The 20,915-nt window shown below is 41.8% G+C and overlaps 1 protein-coding gene across 1 annotated transcript in view; it reads right to left on the reverse strand.

Moving 5' to 3' along the window:
• The window catches only part of cobll1b (cordon-bleu WH2 repeat protein-like 1b), a 53,888-nt gene that overhangs the window by 7,864 nt on the left and 25,109 nt on the right, over window positions 1-20,915 (reverse strand). Inside the window, exons 3-11 of the mRNA XM_035409440.1 lie at window positions 17,625-17,813; window positions 10,967-11,174; window positions 7,983-8,208; window positions 7,728-7,766; window positions 7,463-7,563; window positions 6,224-6,442; window positions 5,423-5,558; window positions 714-981; window positions 424-506 (exon numbers count right to left, since the gene is read on the reverse strand). Of these exons, the coding sequence (XP_035265331.1) occupies window positions 424-506; window positions 714-981; window positions 5,423-5,558; window positions 6,224-6,442; window positions 7,463-7,563; window positions 7,728-7,766; window positions 7,983-8,208; window positions 10,967-11,174; window positions 17,625-17,813 (1,469 nt within the window). The remainder of the gene's footprint in view (window positions 1-423; window positions 507-713; window positions 982-5,422; window positions 5,559-6,223; window positions 6,443-7,462; window positions 7,564-7,727; window positions 7,767-7,982; window positions 8,209-10,966; window positions 11,175-17,624; window positions 17,814-20,915) is intronic.

A 20,915-nucleotide genomic window follows, 5' to 3' on the forward strand; every position in this document is an offset into this window, starting at 1 on the left:
TAAATATGAACGTGTGTGTGTACATGTGTACACCATACACGGATATGAACATATCAATGATTCAACAGTTGTGAAATTATCACAAATTTTGAAGTTTTGTAACATTTTAAGGGCACATACATTTTGAGAAGCATAACTTTCAACTGTCTGCATGAACAGACACATTGCTGGACTTGATACAGTTAAGGCATCAAGCTACAAAGTTACCAAGAAAGATGGATGTAATGCCCAAGTGAACTTTTCTTATAATTTCACGGACAGCTAAGTATGACTGCTTTTCATTGCTTTTTCGAGAACTTTTTTCGAAGTATTTATATTGTTACTACAGTTTGCGCTTTTCATATCATAACTTCAAATAATGCTTTTAATATTTGCCCACAGTACCCAGAGACCCATTTATTCAATCAAGTGCTCTAGACTCACCTCTGTGTTCCAGTTCAGGGGTTTCCACAGTGTTCGGAGTTTGTTCAGTGCATTCCTGATCACTCGCAGGGTCCTTTGCTGGTCTGTCAAAATAGAACTTATGAAAAGTTTTGGAAAGAAAATCACACGTCACATTAGCGCCTAGTCTTTTAAGGCCTCTGCGTTCGGCAGACGAATTTCACGTCTGAAAAGCGAACAGATGGAACCTCTTAAGCAAACAAGAGGCCATTAACTGGAGGCCCACCTCTAGCAGTGCACTTTTTCGAAATACCCGTTTCAAGAGTTCGTACTTGCCATCTGAGGACAGATCATTCGACTGATCTTCCCCCGTGCCATCCAGCGCCAGCGGAGAGCTCGCCACCGCCAGCTCCTCGTCCGTGGGAGGCGGGGGCAGCTCCGGCTCCGTTTTCCCAGAATCCATCGGGACGTCGGCAGAGGCGTCGGGGCTCCCGTCGCCCGTCCGGACGTCGGCTGCGGCGTCGGGGTCGGGGGTGGCGGTGACCGCCATCTCTTCCTGCTCGCGGATCTCCTCCAGGGGACTGTGGGGTGCCGATCCGGCTGTTCCGCGGTCAAACGGGGACACACAACGACAAACTTCAGCAGGCACAGACGCCAGCCTGTCAATCAACGACGATACACTCGCACATTTATCACAACTTTGTCATCTGCATAAACCATAATGGCTATCGGAAAATGGAAGCCTCCGCTGAGACCTGGGCCGCTTCGAAACAAATGGGCCATTCCACTTAAGAGATCAAATGGGACGGACGGCGAATGAGTTCTGAAGGACTACTTACAGGCCACCCATCCAAGCTGTCCACCCGAGCATGCAATGATCCTTCAAATGAGGAAATGAATACTTTCTCCATCCGCCAAGCACTTGAGAGCATTACGTAACGTAATCAAAGAGGGACCAAATTAGCGCGCTAAACTTCATTATCCAGATTGCCATGAAGTGCCCCCGGCCACGCCGTGTTTTGTGCCTGTTCTTTTTCTCTTTTCTCGCCGCTGACGAGGGATTCATTACGACATCGCGGAGCGAGGAGGCCCGGGAGCGGCCCTGTCGTCAGGAGGAGTAAAGAGCTCGGGGCGCTAGCCGCGCGGCGGCTACGCGGCACAGCTCCCCGGCTTTACGGCTTCTGGTCCCCCTGCTGGACCGCGCAGCTGAGAACCCTAAAGAACGGCCAATGGGGATGCATGGAATCCCGTCGGCTCAATCCGGCAGGGAACGCGTGAGCAAACGGCAGAAAATCTATGGTTTTTTATTGTTATAATCAAAATGAAGTGTGCTACGCTCCAACGCCTCTAACACAGGACTGTTACCAGCGGATGTTCCTCTAGCTCGCCCCCTGCTGTTAGGTCTTCTTAGACCCAACATACAGAACGGTGACATCGCAGCTTAAACGCTTGCAAGAATGGGAGAAAATGCGCAGCTCCAGAAAAGAAATACAACAGGCAAGATCAGATAAAACGCATGCTGCAGTAAATTCACGCTCAAATGAAACAGAAAAAAGATAAACACATGTTCAATCTAAAGGGGCCATCTCTAAATCCAAGTATTAAATTGGGAGGTTCTGTCTGTGGATGTAATATTGGATTAGAAAGCACCTATGCACAAAAACTGTCAGTGGGGAATGATATGTTTTTCTTTATAAAATACTTTGAAGACACTGAATCAAATGAATGGCTTTATTATGTGCAAACAAAATTGTCTAGTTCTTGTCTAATTCACAGATGTTTTCCAAAGAAAAATGTTTCAAAGCCCATTCCGAAGGGGGTGTGTTAAGTTCCATCTATAAACAAGGCACCATTATGACCCAGCATAAATCCCACATTGTGTGCATTTATCATCGCTAGCATTTACGACTGGTCCGCCAAACGGGAAACACGCACACGCGTGACGCGCGGCCTCCAGACGACTCGTTCGGTCGAGGCGCTTCTCAGCACGCGCAGGTGGAACGTTGACCGCTCCGGTTACAGCGTAACGTTCCACCACCTCATCATGTGACCGACGTGGACTTCTCCGGTTGATCTAGCGCACATGTCAAACTCAAGGCCTGTGGGCCAAGAAACGGCCCACCGCGAATTGTGATTTGGCCTGCGTTTCAAGCGAGACAATCGATTAAATTTGGGCCGTGAAACAGTGCAGACGTGCAGTTCGTGGCAGTGCTCATTTTCGGCGCAGGGTGCACCGCTCACTGTTAAGCTCATACTGCACCTGAATATTACTGTAACAGATGTGGAGTGGTATGTTCAGCCCCAAGTCTTTTTGACAGTAGATTTATTATTTATTTACTGTTTGAATTTATTCTTCATGGCACGCGATCGGAAATGAACCCCAACTCCCTGTCCAAAACCCCGCGCCCCCCACCCCCCACCCCCGGTTCTGATTGCAATCTATAATATTACTACATGTCTGGCCCTTGATTTCATAATGAGGGCTATCTTTAGAGCTGTGCAGTTCACCATCTCAGTAAGTCCACAGCTGCACTGGTGAACTGCAGAGTGAAAAGATGCTTGGGCCAGTTTATTAGCCCACACTTCTTCCTGAATCAAAGGACACTGCAATGATGGGGCAGCCCTTTAATCATGATTCTGAAATCAAAGTTAGGGGAGAAAAGAAAAAAAATGAGAATAATATAATTTATTTTAAAAAAGCATAAATAATTGTATTCTTACATAAGTCAGTAAAACGTATAAGGCTTTGTATTCCATGATAACGCATGAGACCTTTGTAATACAGCCAAAATAGCTTGCTGTTAGTCATACGCTTATCACAAACAAATGCTCACACACGAAAACAATGATTCCATTTAGCACTAGATTCCTCTGAGTACTGTGTGACCAACAACTTTTAAACCCATGAGAGCAAATACTCTAGGAATGCTTAGCTGCTTTTTAAAAACGCAATGGGGGGGGAAAGGTGTTTCAAAAAGGCTGCTCGAAAGAGAAATTGTCTTTTAAATAGAGTATGACCAAACAATTGTCAAGAAACACTTTAAAAAGTCTTCTAAAAGAACAATACTGACACTGATATTTCTAGCCATAAGAAGCTTTTTTTCCCCATTCAAATACGTGCCTTGGCTTCCTTGACTATTTCTGGCCAAACTTATTTACCTCATTCACAGTCTGCTCAAACAAATCCTTTGGCAATAGAGAAAGCACAAAGAAAAACATTAAAACGGAGATGAACACATTAAAAAAAAGAAAACATTCAACAGGACAAAAACATGGCAGGGTAGAAGAACAGTTCTTTTTTTAAAAATGACACGAAAACACAGAAGAGGAAGAGAGGGGCCACCGCACAAAGCAGACAGATGCTCAGAGGGCTGAGAGCGCCAGGGTGGAGCAGTCAGAGGGGACAGGAAGTCTGGGAGGAGGGGACACACCGGGAGGGGGGGGGCTTCATGCCACCCCTTCCCGTGACTCCGGGTCTGCAGGGTGGAAGAAAGGGAATGTTTGAAAACATACAACGAGGAACAGACGATAACAAACACCCCTCTAGGGCGGGAAAGATGGCCGATAAGCCCCACTGGGTCAACGTCTTATCTGCAACACCCAGAGCACAAACTATCGTGAGCTCATCTTTCATACGTCAGCCTCTCCGCCACAAAACATAATGCGAAACATAATACCCCAAGAGTAAGTGTTCAGGCCTGGGAATTTACACAGAGCATCATGGACCAATAGTCTTACACTCTTACACTACACAATACAGCCCTGATGCTAACACCAAAGTTTGGGTCACCGTGATTTCAATTCATTCAATTTATGAAATTATGGCCATTTTTCTATTCTAAAATTGAACACTCAAAAGACTCATCGTTATCTCTAACAATCAATTTTTGTCATTTGGCCTTCTTTGTCAAAAAAATTTAAATGAATGTTAAACAAGCTTTGGCCACACATTCTGGAAGATTCCAGCTGCATACAGAGCAGAAACCCAACGAACCTGTTCGATCTGAGTAAATGCCTATGTTGGGAACACGAAAATAAGAATATGTGAGATTAAAGTGGGGACAGGAGAGCTTTGAAAGAACTATGAGAGTGCACTTGTGAGAACAAACAGAAAGTGAGTAATTAGGCATCACGACACTGCCATATCCATCCCTATGCTGATGCAGGTGAAAACATGCAGGCTTTTATCTGAAGCCCGAGTCTATTTTTCATCTGGCCTTCAAAATGCATTACACTTCAGCAATTATGTACTAGGCAGGAAGTGCAGCTCCAGTCTGAAAACCTGGGCGATTTATCCGTTGAGTTAGCCTCACAAGCTAATTACTGTACACCTGTTGAAACCCTCTATGCTAATGGAATGCCTCTGAGCCTTGGGTTAGCATGGCACCCGTCAAAAAAAAGTTTCAATCCACGAACTATCTTTCGTGCTTTTTTAAATGAAAAACAAAAAAAAATTCAATAAAATAATCAATAGTAATCAACCAGAATATAGGCTTGCTTAAATTTTCATTTTAAAATAAGCACAAGATGGATTAAGGTCACACTGAGTCCAATTATTCTCTTCATATAACTTCAGCAATGAGAACTCTCGTCACCAGAATGCACTTTTTAAATATTTTTTTTAGAATGATCAATTATAATTTCCCTTTATGTGGGTCATGCCTCATGGATAAACACTTTGGCATTAATTGAAAGTGGAAGATAGATTATGGGCCAAGAGAAGTGTCAAACAGAATGACAAATTCTGAATTACTATGAAAAAGCAGACATATTTCACATCAGCCACTAGGAGGCAATATAAGTACCGGCATAAGGCAATGCTCAGAGCACGCCGCCTCGTCCATTTTCTGCTGTTGACATTTCAGGCAAATTATATTAGCGCAGCCCCAAGGCTATATCCAACTGAACATCTGCTAAGCAGCAAACACAGCATTCTCTATATTCCACTGCACATTAGCAGATGAATAAACAATGAGGGGTGTGAAAGGGATAAATGCAGTTTCGACACGAGTAAGACGGCTGAGGTAACGTCCAGACCAACCTTTAACACTCCCGTCCTCCAGAGCCTCGTCTGGCTTGGCCATGGCAGAAGGTGAGGAAGGGGGCGGCGGAGCCTTCCTCTTGGTCCTCTTCAGCGAAGACTCCGAAGAGGACCCTCGACGGATCCCAGAAACTTCCTGCACGTCAGTGACAGAACCCCGGGTTAATCCAGAAGAGGAACCCTGGAACCGCCCCGGAGACAAACCCTCCTCTTGAGACAACTTTTGACAGGTCTCAGAGACCGCCTACTCATCAAACACAAAGATTTGAGTGATCCCTGAGACAAATCCTCAACTGGTCCCACAGACAAACTCTGACCAGATCTTTAGCACCGACCAATCATCAGCCAAACAAACCACTTCCTGGAGATAAAGCTTTTACAGGTATTCTGGGCTGCTGCAGCTAAACACATCCAGGGACTCGTATAGACTAAAGCTCAATTAAAACCCCCATTTCCGCATCTCTGGCTGCATTCACAACTATAGTGCTAAAGACAAGATGGCCGAATGCGCACCTGAAATTCATATAATGAAATCTTCACAAGGGACCCTTTTAAAGGCCATACGAGTACAGATTTGGTAATTTAAGATTCTTAAAACAGCCAATACAGCTTTAACAGTGATTAATCCACACCATGATAGGAAACATTCCAAAAGATACAACCAAATGCATCGCATCAAAATCATATTGTCCAAATCAAAGCATAAGGCAAAAAACCAGGCTGTGGGTTGTCGGGGTAAAGATCTCCCACAGTCCTGGTCCAAATACCAGAGGGGGGGGTGCATTGCTGATGCTCACTCACCCGGTCTCCTTCAGAGAAGGCGTCGGTCGGGGAGTCACTGAGGCTGGACGGGGAGCTCGGCGACACCATGGTGGGGGGCAGGGGTGCCCGTCTCTTCTTTGGCACGTCGGAGAGCGTGGCGCTGGAGCTGTACACGGACGCGCTGGTGCCGAGCAGCGGCATGCTAACCGGCCTCGGCTTGCTCAGGACCGGGGACGTAGGCGCACTCATGGCCACCGCCTTTAAACAACAAGCCTAACCGCCATTAAACCACACACATGCTTCTACTGACTTATCCTGAAGTGCATGGTTCTACTGACTTATCCTGAAGCGCATGGTTCTAAAGACTTATCCTGAAGCGCATGGTTCTAAAGACTTATCCTGAAGCGCACGGTTCTACTGACTTATCCTGAAGCGCATGGTTCTACTGACTTATCCTGAAGCGCACGGTTCTACTGACTTATCCTGAAGCGCACGGTTCTACTGACTTATCCTGAAGCGCATGGTTCTAAAGACTTATCCTGAAGCGCATGGTTCTACTGACTTATCCTGAAGCGCACGGTTCTACTGACTTATCCTGAAGCGCATGGTTCTAAAGACTTATCCTGAAGAGCATGGTTCTAAAGACTTATCCTGAAGCGCATGGTTCTACTGACTTATCCTGAAGCGCATGGTTCTAAAGACTTATCCTGAAGCGCATGGTTCTACTGACTTATCCTGAAGCGCATGGTTCTACTGACCCCTTCAATAATCATAACTTGGCAGTACAAATCTTACCCACTACTAAAACGTTATGACAAAAAAAAAAAGTTTGACCTTAATAAATTATCACAACACATCTATTTTCTCATTAAAACGCCCATTAGTGAGGCACCCATGGTTGCACCCATGTGAGCTCCATTTGTGAAGTGAGAAGTACACTGTACAGTTTCAACTGTAGTATCACTGGTGAAGGGAATTAATCTTTTGGTTAAAAATGTGTATAAAAGGAGACAAAGTGATTATTTGTGTCCGTTAGCTTGCTTTGTCATGTAGCCAGTAGTACTCTGAGAACAGGGAAGGTCAGTAACGGCTAGAATTGAGCTGGCTGTGTTGACCATAAACTGCAAAAATCATAGTCTATTTCCTCTCAACTTCTTAAACTATAGAGTAATTGCAAGAGGAGGCAAAATATAAGGTTTCATTTTCAAGGGATTGTAAGTATTACATGACAACATCTAAATGACAGGGGGTATAATGAAAGATAAGTATAGAACGCACCTGGTCTGACTTCTTCTTACTACTTCTACGAAACAAGCTGAACAATCCTTTGTTTTCTTTCTCCTTGAAAGATCTGCTTTTGTATGATGGACTTCTATCTCCTAAGAAAGTCAATTACAGGAAGCTAATCAGGACTCACAAAAGAGCTTTGTTCATGCAAATCAAACATCACAGTTAAAAATCAAGCACAGCCATCCATTCACATTTCAATATTAAAAGCACTAATTATATTCAAGAGCATAAAACAGGAACTGCACCATATTACCTCTCTCTATTGGCGAGGACGGTATGTCTGAGTTAACACCTGTTAAAAGAAGACAGGAAGTTAAATCATGCATGCTAAAGAAACGCAATATAAGATACAAGGTTATATCAGACAATCTTTACCATGTTATTCTTTTAAGAAACAGTTAAAATCCAGTTCAATATGTAGAATAACTAGAATGCCAATACAGTAATATCAGGCTGACTACGATATAAGCAATGGCTACAGTGAACAACATGTTCAACAGTCCCTTACTTTTAGTGTCCATTGCATAGACCTCTCTCAAGACAAAGTCATTGAGGGATTTGGTCAAGTCCAGAGGCTCTTCTGACAGGACATCTCGCAATAAAACAGAGGTCTTTTGGTCAAATTCACATTTTTCACAAACTGCAGGCATGAGATCTTCAAGGGGAACTCGAGGGTTGACTCTTAGAATCGTCTTCTGTGTTTTTTTGTAGTTTATGACGAGGCGGACGGTAGCCTAGAGAAAAATAAATAAATACAAGAGTCGCAATGTGAACATTCTGGCCTCACTTTACGATCATCAAATTGCACCTGCAGACCTTATAGTGCGGATATCATCCTTAAAATATAAAGCAGATTGTCTTGCAAGAAGAATCTAGAGGCCCTTTATGAATGACTCATGATGACACTCGAAAGTGAAAAGTACTGATGTATAGGGGGAAAAAGTGAAAAATCAATTTGTATAGCCATTAGCTACACAAACTAGTGACACTAGGGATTTATGCGCTGTTAATACAAAAAAAGCAGTTTCTCCACATTCATTTAGAGATAAATGCGACAGAACCATGCCAAATAAAAATTATTTAGAAAACCATATAGCCCTCTGTGAAACCCAAAATACTCACTGTTACCCAATTAGCCAAAATGTACAAAACAACTGCAAATATATTTTATTGAAAAACTGTAAAAAGTGGTCCATAGCTTTTGAAAACATTAGTACATTTTCAGACTCCTTCCATAGGTCTGATGAAATTAACTTTTGATTAAAAGAACTTTATAAATTAGAACAGGGTAGGGTAGGCGATCGCCTGTATCTGTAGATGTGAACAAGTACTCATAAATGGTGATAAAAAATATTTTGCTTTATTAAGTAGAGCGACAGTTCTGCTTCACAGAACAGGGCAAAATGTCTAGTTGCATAATTAAGTCTCTGAATTCCTCAAATGAGAAGATAAAAAGTGACTACTTTCATGCTGCCTCCACCTTTGCACTTTAAATGCCTCAGTGATCAGTATTGACTGATCATGTCAGTCAATAATTTTCATGGGAGTATGTCCATCCGTCAGGCTACATTTTAAAAGCATTTAAATGAAAATATTCCCATCTTCAAAACATGTTCAATTTGAGTACTGTTTAACAACTGCAATATCACTTGCATCAGCCCTTTTATGTTATGTAAATAGCATAATGACTATGTAAATAGATCTGATTATCTCTCTGAGTATGCAATTAATCTGATGTTACATGTCTCATTAGTAATCATCTGATTAATTAGTCACATGTTGGAGAAATATATTACTGCCTGTTAATCAAATTGTTTTAGTTACCAGAGACCTTATGAACAAGATGCAACATGAAAAGCACATCACAGCCTGAGGAACTCACAATCTCTGCTCCACCTAGTGGTAGTGGAGGCAATTGCATGAACTCTTATGACAAATAAAAGCCATGCATAGTGAGTGGCAAAAATAGAAACAATGGGTAAATGAGGGACAACCCCTTTGTGAAAATTAGAGGCCACAGGTGTACTGTGTCCACTAATTAAGCAAATGACACCCCAGCACACATAGGGTACCTGTAATTATGACTAAAAATAGCTGCAAAAGGAGCCCTTAGTGACTTTGAAAGAGGGGTATTTGCTGAGGCATGTTTGGCCAGAGCCTCAGTGGCAGGGACAGCTAGCGGACGTTTCAAGAGCAACAGCATCTAAGGAGCTGTCAGCCTGGAACTGCGAAGGAAAGATGACATCATCAAAGGGCAACAGTGTGTGATGGCTAATCTTCTGTGCAAGTGCAAGTCAAATCAGGCCAGCACACAGCCAGGTTCATGATACACAGTGCAGGACAAGCATGGTGTTAAACGACACCATATTTTCATTTGTTTTTCTTCCTCAAACCTTTTGAGTTTCTGTCCATTTTTATGCATTCTCAGTATCTGTGCAAGCCTGTGTATTAATTACATGTTCAGTTCCTTTCCTCTTTTATATTGATTAATTATTCACCTGGTGTGGGCTGTCTCATGTTCATTAGAAGCACTAAAGTGAACTGTTATAGCCATTGGCAGCCTGGTAATGCACCAGGAGGGAGCTTTCAACCTGACGTTTGTGAAACTTCCCCCGCTGAAAGAGATTTGAGATTAATTTCACAATGTTTAGCTTCAGTATAATTCACTTCTAATTCCCAAGAGTTTATTTAATTGGCCGATGCCCAAAAAAAAAAAAAACAACCCTGACAAGAATATCGTACATTACAGTAGACTGGTACCAATTCTTGATAAGCAGGAAATGGCTTCATGGCAGTCTCACACTGAAGCTAGATTTGATCTCTTGTGAAATATTTCACATAATATTTAACTAATTATGAATAGGGTGACCAAATTTTCAAAATGCAATTCTTGGACACATGTCACATATGCACTTATAAATACTATTCAAACTGCTTTACCATAATCACTATTCAGGTGGGAAAAAATCATCTGCAATTGCTGCTCCTCGTCTTGCAAAAAAAAAATAATAATAATTGTATGAAGAAGCTGTCCTAACCGCAAAAGTGACTCATAGCTTTTGAGAAACATTTCAGTTCAGATTAGGCCAGCATCTGCTCTACGGAAAGGGTTCCTCTTCGAATGTGCAGAATCTGAGGGGTTTTCCTACCTCCAGTCCTTTACCACAGCCAGTGGCAGGAAACCCTGAGCTCAGATCTATTCCTTTGAAGAGGAACCCAGCAGAACAGCACGCTCATATGACTATGATTCAGCATCACAAGTGCCCGTTGTAGCAGTAAGCAAATTGTGGTTTTGGGCAAAAGCAGAAAACTGGGACATTTCCTTCTTTTTTTTTTCTTATTTCAGCACAGCAGGACATTTTGTGTAAACCAGTCTGGTCACCCTGGATCTCAAGTGTGCAATTAATTAAAATACACTTCTTATTGAGGGGTTTGAAAGGCTTCAGAGAGTTTAAAGATCATTTTTTTTGTTTTAGAGATACCTCAATTTACCTCTGGCATTTGCGGCCCTGCCTTCTTGCTCTTTTCATCCACACCCTTGGGTTTGAGTAGGATCCTCTCGGCCTCCAAGGTTCCTATCAAAGCGTTGGGCTTGAACTTGATGTGGTTTCTGTTTGTGGAGATGAGCTCGATGGTGTGGCCGGAAGGGTTCAGGTGGTATTTTGCACACAGCATGACTAACAGGTCCATCATGGGCTTGCTGAAAAACAGGCGACAGGAACACACCCATGTAAGGCATAAGAAGACAGGAAATACAACGTGACTACATGCATGCCGCTATGGAATAATAGCACCCACATGCTAGTGAGTGATTCCTGGAACACCCTCAGCAGGGCCTGAACTTGAGCTTATGTGGAGTCAGTAAATAGCAAACAGGATGAATATGGCAAAACTACCATTTCTCAGACTAAATACATTCTGTAGGCTTTCCCTCCAACCCGAACAAAGCACACCTCACTCAACAGCTATAGATCTTGAGTAAGGTGCGCCAAATTAAGGTTGAAATGAAAACCTACAGGACGGCAGACCTCCAGGATCAGGGTTGGTTGCCACAGCTTTACGGCACGCCCTTCCTACACAAACAAACGCTGAACTCCAGAGTGAATTTAGCGACAAAAGTTGTTACGTATTAAAACAGGATTTGATCTTTACAGTGGAAAAATTTACCCCATAATATACATTCATATGAAATTTTACTGCAGGAAGTGCATATTGTATATTGAGAATATGTTCCATGGAATAGCCTGCATGACAAGTGAGCATTCCTAAGATACAGATTTAAAAAAACACACCAGTTGGCACACCTGCCGCTGTTCAAGACAGAATGTGACATTCAAGCTCTCGGCTACCTTACAATTTCAAAATGAATCTGCACATATGCAGCTACATGTCCTCTGTCAATTGAGCAATTCGGCATGTCAATGCAACGTTCCCACCGTTAAAACTTCTTCAGAGTTCATGTTTAAGCAGGCATCTCTGCTGCCTAGAGCCCCTGCCTCAAATTCACAACTACTGCAAGTGTTGATGTCATGCTAGAAATTATGGAATAAAGAATCCAGCTTTAATTGGCAGTATGACGAGGACCATAAACATAATTAAAATACACCGTTCGAGCCAAATTCCTTTCAGTTTTGAAATGTCAATTAAAATCAGCAGCATTTCCCAAGTTCAATCTTGAAAACTTGAAATTTGATAAGGGAACTGATGACAGATTCTGGCTGACTGGCACATAAGCAGTGGAACTGGAGAAATAACCCAGCATGTGACCGCATAAGCTCTCCACCTTTCAGCAGTTACAGTATCTTCGAAATTGTACACAGTACACATTCCAAATTCAGCAATCATTCAGCAATCCTGCCACACAGCTAATTATATATGACTCATTTTGAAGTGCATAGTGACACACAGGTCAAAGATTGCATTATCCCAGCACTAGAAGATACAAAAATATAAATAGTCTGTGATGGACACAGAATTTTAAAAAACACATGATTTCTGCTTTAGTCAAAAATCAAATGGAAAAAGGGCAATCCAGAGGCAGTATTACTTAAACCAGCATTCCCAACCTTTTCCTTCCGTGGCACACTTTCCAAATTTACAGAATCTAATGGCACACCGCTCTCAAAAGCATAAAAAATAAACACCCTGCAGCCCCCCTCCACACGACGTACTGATGTTGATGTGACGTGCCAACAGCCAACAGTAGGCCTAAATGTTCTTTTGGGGTTTTAATTAAGCAATTTGCATTTTGATTACATTTATTTTGGCTTTTGTGAATGGGATTTGTTCATTTAAATTTTTTTTTATTAATTTGAACATTACATTTTTTTTTTAAAGGATTTTTCACATGGCTCACCTGACCTCGCCTGACGGCACACCGGTTGGGAAACGCTGACTTAAACTACAATTTAATGAAGGCATTGGTCAGTGCAAATAATTTCTTTATAGTGGAGGTTACCCTAAATGACATGCATTTCAATAAGCGTGTGGTAAATGAGGTAAAACATTTGTCCAAGCTGGAAAATGATGTTTGCAGAATATTAGGAAAGCATTCACACAGGAAGGTTATTCTCTATTGACAAAACTGCCTCCTGCACCATGTAAGAACCAGATGGGGAACTTAGTGTTCGGCTACAGAGTACCATTCCAAACCCACACCCAGCACTGACGCAATGAAGGAGCTTAGGACATCGATGGAAGACGAACTGTTGTGCAACATGGAAGAAACTGACTGAAGACGGCAGTATACTTGCGGCGGAAACGCATTTGTGGCTAGTTTGTACAAAGTAAATGAAGTAAATGACGCATTTGTGGAGAAAGCGAAACTTTGTATGGACTCCAGCCACCACAGTGTGCACATCTGTGCAGAGATATTGGTACACCGGATTGACTGAAACTGGTCTAAAACAGGAGTGGGCAATTCTGGTCCTGGACCGCCAGTGTGTACGCAGGTTTTTGTTTCCACCAAATACCGTGGCTAAATGAGCCAAAACTGGTTCACTCATAGATTAGATCACCGTACAATGTTTTATATAGTGATGCAAGAGTAGTCTTTGGCTGTCATTGATGCACTTATCAAGAAATGTAGCTAAATGTCAGTGATAATTTTTTAATTAAGGCTAGAAGTTGGCATGAAAACCAGAAACAGCTTTGGCCCAATTGCCCACCACTGGTGTAAAATATCACATAGGTGAAGCATACTCTCAGTCCCATCTCCTCGTCCGACTGATTTCTTTTCAGCGCCAATAAGCGAAAGAGACTTGGAAATCGTCTTCAATCTTCAATCTGTCAAAGTTCCTGCTCCTTCACTGCAGCCATTGTTGTTTTGTGTATCAAATGTTGTCACTTCGGTTTCCTGTGGTAACCAGAGCCGCAGAATCTGAATCGGCATCCCCGAACCGTCACTAACGAACAGTTAAAAGGCGCAATGAGTATACACGTATGCAGCGTCATTTTTGGCAGTGGATTGAATTAAGCCTTCTCATAAAGTATACTGACACCTTGAATCTTGCAGGACACCATACATACCTTCCCAACTCCCCACCATGGTTTGGGAAGGCAAAATTAAAAAAACTCCAATTAAATTACAGCATCTGATGAATGCATACCAAACACTGGGAACAAACTTTCTCAGTTCAATAAAGAAACAGAAAAGCCAGTTGTTACTAATTCTGTTGATTCCAAGAAAAGCATTCACAGTTTCATATGCCACCAATCTATAAGAGACAGTAAATCAACTGACAATGATTACATCTAACTGCAACAATCAGAACACTGGGCATTTGCATTTATGAGCAGTTGCAAATGTGTTGCATTCACACACGTCTTGATTTACATACCGTATCCCTGCTGCAAGCAGCTTGTTCAATTTGTCTACCTGTTTTTCAACACTGTAGAGCATGTTAAAACATTCTACAGCTCCTCAGACTATTTCATGGTGAACATATTGATGTATTGTTACACAGTCTAATACGCAGCAGAACCTGACACATAAGTGTCAACAAGCACAGTGCTTCCAGTCTTCTTGTGCACCTGATTGTGTGGTGATCCAACAACTTGACAGAGAAGATTTTGCGCATGGCTTGAAATAAAGGCTCTATTGACCCCCTTGGTGGTAGAGGAAAAGAACAACTATGAATACATGCAAAAGAACAACCATTTCTCCAGGCTGAACACGTAACACTAGACATTTGCTTTGCTTGTGAATGCAGGTTAGCAGACCCGGAAAGAAAACGCCTTAGCCGAGACATCCATGTAAAACCATCTCTATCCATCGTAATTGCAAAAAAAAAATGCAAAAATACAATGAACAGCACAGTGTCAGTCAAAGTCAAAACAGAGGAAACTGTTTTTTTTTTTTTTACTCCTATGCCAGTTCTGCAGAATATGCAGTGAGATTTCTGAATGAAAGAACAGTCATCAGAGCATGAGGAAAGTATTGTGTTTCTTCAAAAGAAAAGTGTTTCTGTATGGGCCGTCATGAGGATGGTCGAGCTTAATTACAAACTTTAACATTATAGTTAAAGTTACAGGTGCAACACCACCTAGCGATGGAGATCAATTCCTGATCTACAGGAAGTGGGTGAAATCAACCACTCATCGTTAAATGCAACATTCAACCCCATGCCTCAAGCGGGGATGCTTTAACACGGCTAAAAAGTTTACATATGGAACAAGAACCAATCTAGCCCCAATCACTATATGCTGTGAAATATGAGAGTGACACACTTTAAACAGCCATTTCTTTTGACCTTCACATCTTTGGGACATTTGGTGGTTCCTAGAAATGATCGAAAGAATGCAAAACCTGCTTAAGTTTGTTACACCATTTTAAAAACAAGGTGCATTGAGGTTACATTGAATCAGAGCCAATATTTCAAGGTGCTTCCCCATCCGAACGGGTCATCTGCAGATGCACTTAAGCACTCCTGCTGTCAGAGAACAAAGGTATTGAAGCTGTGTATGCATCGTACCAACACACATTTTAAAAGCAGCGGTGCTGGAACTATGTACATGTTCCCTTCCAAAACATTGGCATAATAAATGTTAAAAGAGAAAAGACAGGAAACTTCGAGAAGTTTTTAAAAAACATGCAAACATAAAATACTTCAAAATGCGATAACGTGGGGTCACTACCTTAGAGGACGAATAGTAACATACATGAACTCATATAACATGCTTGCAGAAGATACATCTAAATTTAACACCAATTCCATGTAAGACTATAATGATTACGTCAAAAGTATAGATTATGACATATACTGTGTCAACTACAATAAGCAAATTTTGGGTGCTAATATATACTCACAATACTTTTCACAATATTTAACGGTAGCACAATATTTAACACTCTACACAAAATTTTGAAAGGTGCAACTGAACATTAGCCACTGCATTTCTATCGGGCCTTCCTGCAGTCTCTCCTTATGTCAGGGCCTCAGAGAAGCTATAGACATGCAATGCCAACATCTAAATCCAGACAATAAAGACCACACTGTACTCCTGAGTCCTCACAGCCAATTCAGATCCAGAAAATGGAAGAATCTGATGCTAAGTCCCTTTATATTAATCTTGGTTTCAATTATAGCTTGACAAGACAAACAGTCTAAATGCCTGTTTATCTGCCAGGTCTGTGAGGAGCGGACCCGAGAGACTGGATATCTTAAATAAACTTTGCTGACGGCTTTACCAGCTTTAAGCCATCTGTCCAGTTTCAAGGTGGAACAAAGGTCACACCGGTCTCCTGATAGCACAAAGCACACCAGTCTCTGTACTGTACACGGCAGAGTTTTTATTGAGCTTGCTAGCCATGGTAAGCTTGGCAGGCTTTAGAAACATACTTCAAGAAGACAGCTGCCTGTTTCTCTAGATCAGCACAGTTGGGTGTGGCCATTACATTATGCACAAAAATGCAACAGAAAAAAAAAACAAAGTGCCTTTGACTCACTAAGTACATTTTGTCTATTTCCAATGAGTAGTGTCCTCAAAGAATCTTGCAAAAAGATAAGAATAAGAATAAGATAAGAATAAAGAGCTTATATTTGTAAATAGTTACTAATGTAATACCACAAACACATCTGAGCAATCAAGTACAATAACTGCAAAACACAAACACATGAAACACATGAAAAACAAACAATGAAGATATCAATTATCTACATTGTATGACGATATCAGTGCTCTGCATTGCATGACGATATCAGTGCTATGAATTGCATGAAGATATCAATTCTCTATAATGCAATACAAATTTAAATTCCCTGTGGACTGAAAAGGATTTTCAATTTTAACTAAGTCAGAATTACACAACATGGCCCCTAATCAAAGAGCAATACGTACAACATAATAATGATTAGAAAGATTGATGCAATTCATACTTTAAGTGAGTACAAATGTTTGGAAAAGCATGTAATACACAAGTAAACTAATTCACCAACACTAGGAGAAGCAAACTGAGATATTTTACTGTCAATTTTACTGCAAGGTCAGCAAATAGTGGATACCTTTACAAAAAAACAAAACAAATGCAATTCTGCATATTCACAAATACCTCAGCTAAAAAGGTAAATACATTTTCTCCAACATCAAAGCAATTTTTAGTATTTAAGTCTTCCTTTCGAGAGCAATGAGACCAGATGTTCTTCAGACAGTGAAGAGTTTGGTGGATCTCACAACAAATAACACCCAGCCTGAATAACATTGTGCAGCAGACCATCACAGGCAGTTTTACCCTCTCAGCATCATGTCTCCTGTGTGTGACATATCAGTATTCTCATAGACTCTCTCTCTCCTCCATTTTCCCTGATCTGCACCACGCCCTCCACCTTCACTCAGACAGCTGAAGGGTGCTCAACAGGCAGGCGTCCAGCAAGGCCAACGGGAGCGCAAGACTGCAGAGCACTTTCAGATCGGCTCTAAACTCACTGCTTCCTAACAGACGGGTGCCAGTTTAAACCAGGCGCTGTACAGATCCACTGATCTTTACGTTACATCGGGCTTCTGTCGATCCAAGCGGTCGGCCTATTTTTAGCCCATCCAGATACTATGATGATCAGTGCAGTTTTATATGGAACCCGCCCAGCAGCTGCGCTAGTTTATGAAAATGTGATTAAAAAACCACCTCCGGAGGCGGCTGCGGAAGCTCTCTCACCTCCCGGGCACCGTGGCCGGTGTCTCCACCCCTCCGGGCAGAACCACGGTCAGGTTCAGGTCCTTGTCGATGAGGTTCTCTTTCTGGTCCATGGTGGAGAGCGGGCTTCCCAGAAGTCTCAGGGACAGTCTCTGGCCGTCCAGGCCCTTGGCTGCAGGTGGGGGAGGAGCTTTTCCTTTTGTCGATCTTCTGCAGGGAGAGAAAGAGAGGAAGGCAGGACACCTGAGTGGGCGTGGCAGCCTGGAACGCTGCGCATTTCAACGCGTTCCCCGAGGGGCCACGGTAAGGTCGGCGGTTTTTCACGCGCTGCAGATCATTCCAGCACCGCGCTGCTTGCGCAAGAGCCGCCCGACTGCACGGTCGGGACACTGCTCGCCGCGCTGGAGGGAGCGAAGGGGCGTGCCGTGACGAAGAACGGAGGAGGCGGTAATGATCCTCCTCAGTTAAATTCGCTAGTATCGCACAATGACAGGAGGGTAGCGTAATAGCAGACGCAAAAGCCACACAGGCTAAACTGTTGCCTGTGCTTTCGGATTGCGTGCTCAGCAGCATACAATCGCAGTCATTATGAAATGCCGTCTGAAGGCGGGAGCGCGCTTCAGAACCGGTTGTCACCCTGCAGTCTTTTCCAAGGTCGGACTGGCTGTGCAGCATGGCTCCAGATATGCGTCACCTTCCAGCGAATTCATGTCTAAGGGACATGGCCAAAACTCAGTCAGTTTGTTGACAGACTCCTGTCTTCATACCCTCTCTTTGCCAAAAGGTTTCATTGTCAAATAACACCGCTATAAAATAGCGCACTGTCAACAGGCAGTACTCTGCTGCCTTGACTAGCTTGTCTAACTATACCTGTTGGTGCAAAGGCAGTACTATGGAAGGCGTTTGATTATGCTGTTTGCTCAGTGCTACTGGATTTAACCACATTTCATAATGTTCCCCTTCTCTGCTTTTAAGAATGCTTTCTATGGTAATGCTACCGAAACACAGTAATGTGGGAAAAGTCCAAGTTAGTCTATAGCACACTAGTTTCTTTCTTTTTTTGTCATTTTTGTGACTATCAGTGATTTAGATTTCAAATGTATTACATTTTGCACTTATTCCACCTGGAGATTTTCCGACATTCCCCTAAGGGAAAATACGTTAATAGAAAACTGGGTAAACATTATTAACTGTTAAAGGTATGCAGAAATTCTAAAACATCAGTCTCTCACAAAGTGTGCTCATTGTTGTTTGTTTTCATGTTCTGAACTCACTTGCCTTGAAAAAATGGTCATTAAATAAAACTCAGACAGCTGTTGACATATCCACTGAATGACCTGAAACCTTGGTACTATTTAAATGTTGTGATGTTTCAGCATGGTCTGAAACCTGAAGAATAACTGAAAGACCAGAATGGAAGTGTGGAAAAACGGTACCAGTGGAGTCAATGGAAAGAGGCATACGTCCACTTCACTCAAAGAGCATAACCTTGTTTTTTTACACCTTAATTTGTAATGGCAGACTGGAGAGGATGTGGACGTGTTTGACATATAATAGAAGGCATATGACAGATCATTTCAACACCACTTGCACAGTTAATGACACTAGTACAGAACTGACTTGATATTCAAGATTCCATGTAGGTTTGGACTATCCAAACAAAATAATTCTGAAGAATGAAATGTAAGTATTACAGCTAAATCTAGTCCTATGACTATTTTTCATTATGAAATTGGTACGATATAGCTAATATTTTTCCACTGTCCCCTGTAATTACCATTTAAAAACACTACATATTATAGAAATGTTGTATATGCACATATTTCTATCTTCCCCTTTCTCTGGCAGCTCAAACTGTGACTGTCTATTTATGCCACACTCAAGAGCATGTAGTTGCTGACTACATCAGATGCTGGCTGCAGATGTCACAGGCAGTGCTCTCCAAAAAGGACATTCAATTCTGTCCATGGTCAAGATGCCCTTCATGCCAGCATCTACAATTCAGCTATGGGTCAGGTGGTCATTCTGTTTATGTGAAATTTCTAAAATATTTTTTGGATTTATCTGCCAACCCTTTTGAATTATATCCTTTTTACACTTTGAGGCAAAACTGTAAAATAGTCTACTTTGTCAAAAAAAAACATTTCAGTGTCATAATAATTCAACCTGAAGGGCGTATTCTTTTGAAAAGAGCCTCAATTAAAAGTAACTTCTCATGAAATTGCACGAAAGAAATTCTTCTCTACCTAAAAGCGACCATCATTGAATAAGAGAGTCGGCACTACACAGCTATTTATAAGTGAAACTGATTTAGTCATCCAGGAAGAATGGGACCCATCACAGGAAACACAAGGCAGCACTGTAAGGAAGGATGCACAGGCCAGAGAAGCCTACCTAAGAACACATTCTTTATGATGATGCCATGGAGATCATCACTCACTACAGACAATTAGGTTAACATCAGTTACAATAACATCTCAAATCACCTGGGCATAAAAACCCTGTAAAAGGGAAACTATGGGGTTTGATTCCCCACCATGGTGCTTCCTACAATATATGTCAATCCCACCTCCCCCCCTCCCATCTGTATCTCTCTCCACTTGGAGTCCATCCAAACCTGAATACCCTATTCAAAAATGCAGGTAATTGTGTATAAACATTAATCCAAAATGAAGAACACATTCAATGATGGAAAAAAGCCTTGAATACGTCTCACTCTATAGCTACATGTTGGGTCCATCTAAAACTAGCTAGATCTGGACGAATCACTATGAAAAGAAAAACCAAAATATATTCTACAAAATGAAGCCTAGAATTAAATGCATTACTCAACATACAGAAAGAAGAATTTGTATTATAGCTAGAAGCAGTTTAGGTTGAACTTGTTTGTCAGAAGTCACCTTCACATCTGCAGACTGATGCTCACCTTTAACGGTCCCCTCACAGATGTTGTGTGCGATAGTAATAACCAGCACTAGCTTGCTTTCAACTTGCAGTTTGCCCTGTGGATCCTTCTAGCACTTTTCTTGATAAATAATTTTCAGTTTTCAGTACTGTTCTTCAATAAAATGGCTTTCAGTTTCTGTGTAATAAATGTGCATAGGCTACACCAACTATGATATTTCAACAGCTATAAACAGGCTATTATGCTTATGTCCTATGTTGAATGTTTTATAAGCTGATGTAGAAAAAAAGAATGTTCTTGTGAGATAATATTTACAACTCGTCTGATTATTAGCTATTATTTTCTAAATTAGTTACAGATTTAAAAAAAATAGGCAATTAAAAAAATAATGTTACATTAATGCAAGT

This window comes from Anguilla anguilla, chromosome 3 (assembly GCF_013347855.1).
Source record: "Anguilla anguilla isolate fAngAng1 chromosome 3, fAngAng1.pri, whole genome shotgun sequence".
In the NCBI taxonomy this organism is placed as follows: domain Eukaryota; kingdom Metazoa; phylum Chordata; class Actinopteri; order Anguilliformes; family Anguillidae; genus Anguilla; species Anguilla anguilla.